Raw genomic sequence first — 5,079 nt, forward strand, 5'->3', positions numbered from 1 at the left:
TGCGACTCCAACTACGTCCATTGTCCAATGCCAACTGAGAGACCCTCCCAAACCCGAAGAAAAACCTCGCGCGTTTTTTCCTTTCCCCCTCCCCTGTTTGCGTCCCCAGAAAATGCAAGAAAATAAAGACCCTGCCATCACTCTCTTCGGCAAGAAAATTCCCTTGCCTTCTGAGGGCGAGTCTCCGGCCTTCGCTGGAGACGACATGTCGGCGAGTGCTCGGGAGAAGGAAAGGTGCAGCGAAGAAGAAGAAGAAGAAGAAGAAGAAGAATCAGAGAAGGTACAGAGAGTGAGAAAATAAGGTTTTTAGTGTCCTTTATCTGAAAATTTGAGGGAAACTCATTTTTTATGACGTTGAAAGTGCTGGTTGGTCGGTTTTACTTGTTTCACTATCATCTTAAATGGGGATGGTAAAGTGGCTGTGGCAGTTTTTTTTCCACTTTTGTGGCCCTGGATTTTATTTGGGGTTTTCCTTTTTGAGTTTTGCTTTCTCGCTGAAGAAACCGCTTTCATTTTTATCTAATTCTGGTGCTTTTTTGGAGTATTCATTTATTTTTGGACTTTGGTGTTGATATTTCTCTCTTTTGGTTTTTCAAAATTGAGGGCTTGGGAAAGCCAAATTTCTACACATTTGAGATTCGTTAGAGTTTTACGTTTTGAAAAGCTAATTTTTTTTAAGATTCTGAACTTTTGATTTCCTTATCAATCCGTATGCAACCAATTGGAGTACAGTTTCCACTCACAAATTTCTTACTATGTTTTAGTTGCTCTAAAAAGTTTTATACCTGTTCTCGATGCTGTTGAGAAATTTCTTTGATTAATTGGTCCTCTAAGCAATGAGTCTTAAACCAGTTTCTGGATTATTTGAACTAGTTTTTCGAAGAAAAGTATAGTGTATTCCATTTTCCCTTAACCTATTTTGTTCCGATCATGTAATTTGGCAAACCCTTCTGAGAATTATTTACTTTTAAGTTTCAAGATTTTATTTTACTTCCAGTTTCGATTTCGTGTTTTAAAAGCTCTCCTCCTTTTGACCAATTAGCCACTCAAGCTCCTCCAGAGACAGAGGGCCTTTGTTTTTTCCAAAACAACCTAAGAGAGAGGTTCTTTGCTTATGACAATTTAACTTTTATTGTTCCCAAGCATTCTACAATCTACAAAATGAGTGTGAAATATTTAAAGCGTTTTCTGTAGAGTTTCTGAGTTTGATTTTCTTCTAATTAAATTTTCTTTTCTGAACTGGATTTTCTCTAATATTTTTTTAAAATGAAAAACTCTAGTTACTAGTTGTCTTATACTGCTATGAATTGGCGTTGCTCTATTTATCTAGAAGTTTCCTACTGTACTTTGATTTTACAGAACAGGGTAAGTTGCTTCTATAGATTTCCAGAAGTCTTAATGAAATTGCGTAGTATTAATGTGGCTTTGATTTTGTCAAAATTAATAAGCATATACAACTACCGAGTTCCAAATATCTGGATTTTGCAGATAATCACTATGTATTTCTAAGTTTATTTTTACTTTACTTTTCTTTGTTGCTTGCCCACCGATGTTGGTGCAACCATGCTGAGTGGGCTCCCATTTGAATTGACGTACTTATTTTAAATACTTGTAACTAGTTACTGACTAAATGACAACCTATGTTTGATTTGCAGGATTCACCATCAGCGAAAGACACTGAGATGATGAAACAAGACAATGATCCAGCGCTGAACACAGAAGATCAGATAAATTCAGAAACATTGCTTGATGCTAGTGTGAATCCTAAAACACCCTCTATGGAGGAAGAAAATGCAACAGAAAAACCTGCCAAGACTGAGAAAGATCAGAGTGATACAAACAACTCACAAGAGAAAACCTTGAAGAAGCCGGATAAAATTCTCCCATGCCCTCGCTGCAAAAGCATGGACACAAAATTCTGTTACTATAATAATTACAATGTCAATCAGCCTCGTCATTTCTGCAAAGCTTGTCAAAGATACTGGACTGCTGGTGGTACCATGAGGAATGTGCCAGTAGGAGCCGGACGCCGCAAGAACAAGAACTCTGCCTCACATTTTCGTCATATCACCATCTCAGATGCTCTCCAAGCTGCTAGAATTGATGCTCCAAATGGAGATCACTACCCCACACTGAAAAGCAATGGTAGAGTCCTCAGCTTTGGCTTAGATGCACCCATATGTGACTCCATGGCTTCTATTTTGAATCTAGGGGAGAAGAAGGTTTTGGAGTGTACCCGCAATGGATTTCATAGTCTTGAGGAATCAAGAACTCCAGTTCCTTGCAAAGGTAGAGAAAATGGGGATGATTGCTCAAGCGGATCTTCTGTTACCATTTCAAATTCAATGGAGGAAGGAGGCAAACACCGCCCTCTAGAAGCATTTGTGCAAAGCATTAATGGTTTGCCTCCTCAAGTTCCATGCCTCCCCGGTGTTCCTTGGCCTTATCCATGGAATTCTGCAGTTCCCCCACCAGCTCTCTGCCCTCCTGGATTTCCTATGCCATTCTATCCAGCAGCTTATTGGAACTGTGGTGTCCCTGGCACTTGGAGCATTCCTTGGCTATCTCCACAATCTTCTCCTAATCAAAAGTCTCCAAGCTCTGGTCAAAATTCTCCGACATTGGGGAAGCACTCAAGAGATAGTGACATGCTTAAATCAGACAATTCAGAGAAAGAGCCATCAAAACAGAAAACCGGATCTGTTTTGGTTCCTAAAATTTTGAGGATTGATGACCCAAGTGAAGCTGCGAAGAGTTCAATATGGGCAACGCTTGGAATCAAGAAAGAATCTAACATTGGGGGAGGAATGTTCAAGGCCTTTAAATCAAAGAGTGATGAGAAGAACCACGTAGCTGAACTCTCTCCAATGTTGCGGGCAAACCCTGCGGCCTTGTCTAGATCCCTCAACTTTCATGAGATTTCATAATGTGGTAGTTTATGACATAATGGTCATTTAGGTTGAAAGTATGATGTTGGATTCAACTCAGTTTCAACCGAGTGTGAAGTGCTAACAGTCACCCAGCATAGGTCAATTTGGTTCGCCAGCCTTTTGGCAACCAATTGGCAAGCTAATTTGGGAGCAAGAACTGGAGAGGGTTTACTCTCAATGGTAGCCAATTAATCTAGAACTTCTAGTGGAACTGGGAACTAATTTGCTTTCTTGTAACAGTATGAACAGATGTCCTTTGATGTATTTTGTTTGCCGAGTTAGTGGTCATGTGCATATTTATTTGTATGTGAGATAATGGTACAGAGTTTTGAGAAAGGTCTTCAGATTTATAAAATCCCAGATGTACTGAACTCAAAATTTTCATGATGCTGGAAAATGGATCACTTCCATCCATTTCCCTCTTTTTTATTTGGTTGAAATTCCATTTGCCCTGCTTCTTTCTGCAATAATCAATATTTTTGTCACCAAGACTATTTGTGGAATTCAATCAAAAAGAAAAGAAAAGAAAAGGTTTTGGTCTTCTTGTATTATAGGAGTAACTAGATTGTAAGAAGGAGAATTTGCTGTCGATGAGATAGAAGAAAAAGTAAATCCAGTAGGATTCAAGATTGAATCACTAACAACAGAAGTTGAAAGGACTAAATGCAATTATAAATGCTTGGATGGTACCAAAACAGTGGTAGTTATTCCTTACAGCTGTGCCACTATTGAAGACAGCAATAGGTAGGGGTTCCTCGTGGGGCTAAAGTATAGATGGTGACAGAAACAGCAAAATCGAAGTCTTTTTAGGCCCTTCCTTGTGAGGATAAACTTGAATCAAATTCGAAAAGTGGCCAAAGTTTCAATCTTTTTCAAGCTCAGAGTAGAAGCAATTAGCACAGAAAAGGTGGAATGTAGGAACAAAGTTCCTTGCTCTCCCTTCTTCCCCTGTTTTATTCTCCTCACTGAAATTATTATGATGTTCCCTCTACAAAAAGGCCCAACATAATTGCATATTTTAAACTCTTTAAGCTTATGCAAACGATAAATCATGTCCCTTTGGTTCAAGCGAAGAGAAACAGAGAAGATATTTGACTCTTGGTTCAAAGACTTAACAGTACTGGTGTAACATCTGCAGCAAATAGATTAATGGAAGATCAGATGGTGGTGTTGGCAAGAGAGATATTCTCCTCTTGGTAATGACAAAAACGCGGAATGGTTTTTCTGTATTGACAAGACCATTTATGGATATTTGGATTACTCTCTAGATGTATCCGAGTTTCTTTGTAACACTTGGTGGATACATGAGAAAAAATTGGTGCATGTCCCTGAAAAACAAGCAAGGACAAAAGCAAAACAGATATTTTTTCAGCAACAAGTGATACAGGCCACATTTTATGTATAAAATGAGCTGCTATGGGACCCAAATGCACATAATGCCACAAATACTTTTGGCATTCTCTCTTGCTTTTACTTTTCTGTCTTTATGCTCTTTTCTTTTTCATGGGAAAGCAATCTTCCATCACTTTTCATCCATATGCATAGATTCAACTTTATGGGGCAGATATAGTATTGGTGAAGGACTGAGTCAAGATTCAAGTGTGCATTTATCATCATCAATTTCTAGCCATTTACTTGAATAATATGTGCTCGTGAATGAATTTAATGATTTCTGCCCTCATTATGTCAACTTGAACAGAAAGTCGATCAAAAGCTTAATGTTCAGCATAATCAGCACTACTTTTGGGATGCATATGCTAGTTACTCTTATTCTCAGCTAAAATATCCCGAGTCTCTCTTTCTTCTCAATCACCATTAATTTGACTTCTTGGACAAGTAAATGTTGAAATGAAATTTTCATATTCAAACTTCAACTAGTAAAGAAAGTCATTCTCCTTTATTTTTATGATTACAATGTAATGTCCCCTTGGTTCAACTAAAAAAATTAAACTTTCTTAAATGTCGTACACCATGCATCCTAAAGTCAACAAAAGACTCCAAATGTAGAAGACAACAGATATTTACCTTTTATACAATGTAATAACTCAAACTACTAGTTTTCAACACATTACAATCTTAAGCTATAAAAAGTCACAATATGCATCATTCGTTGAGATCCGATTTTCAAGATTGTACAAGGGTTTTCGTC

At 38.0% G+C, this 5,079-nt stretch overlaps 1 protein-coding gene across 1 annotated transcript; it reads left to right on the forward strand.

Moving 5' to 3' along the window:
- Positions 1-3,370, forward strand: LOC122282895 (cyclic dof factor 3-like). The gene is made up of 2 exons (XM_043094957.1): positions 1-280; positions 1,656-3,370. The coding sequence occupies exons 1-2, from the start codon at positions 113-115 to the stop codon at positions 2,925-2,927; spliced, it is 1,440 nt and encodes a 479-aa protein (XP_042950891.1). The 5' UTR covers positions 1-112; the 3' UTR covers positions 2,928-3,370.
- Positions 3,371-5,079: the final 1,709 nt, after the last annotated feature.

This window comes from Carya illinoinensis, chromosome 11, assembly GCF_018687715.1.
Source record: "Carya illinoinensis cultivar Pawnee chromosome 11, C.illinoinensisPawnee_v1, whole genome shotgun sequence".
Taxonomy (NCBI): Eukaryota; Viridiplantae; Streptophyta; class Magnoliopsida; order Fagales; family Juglandaceae; genus Carya; species Carya illinoinensis.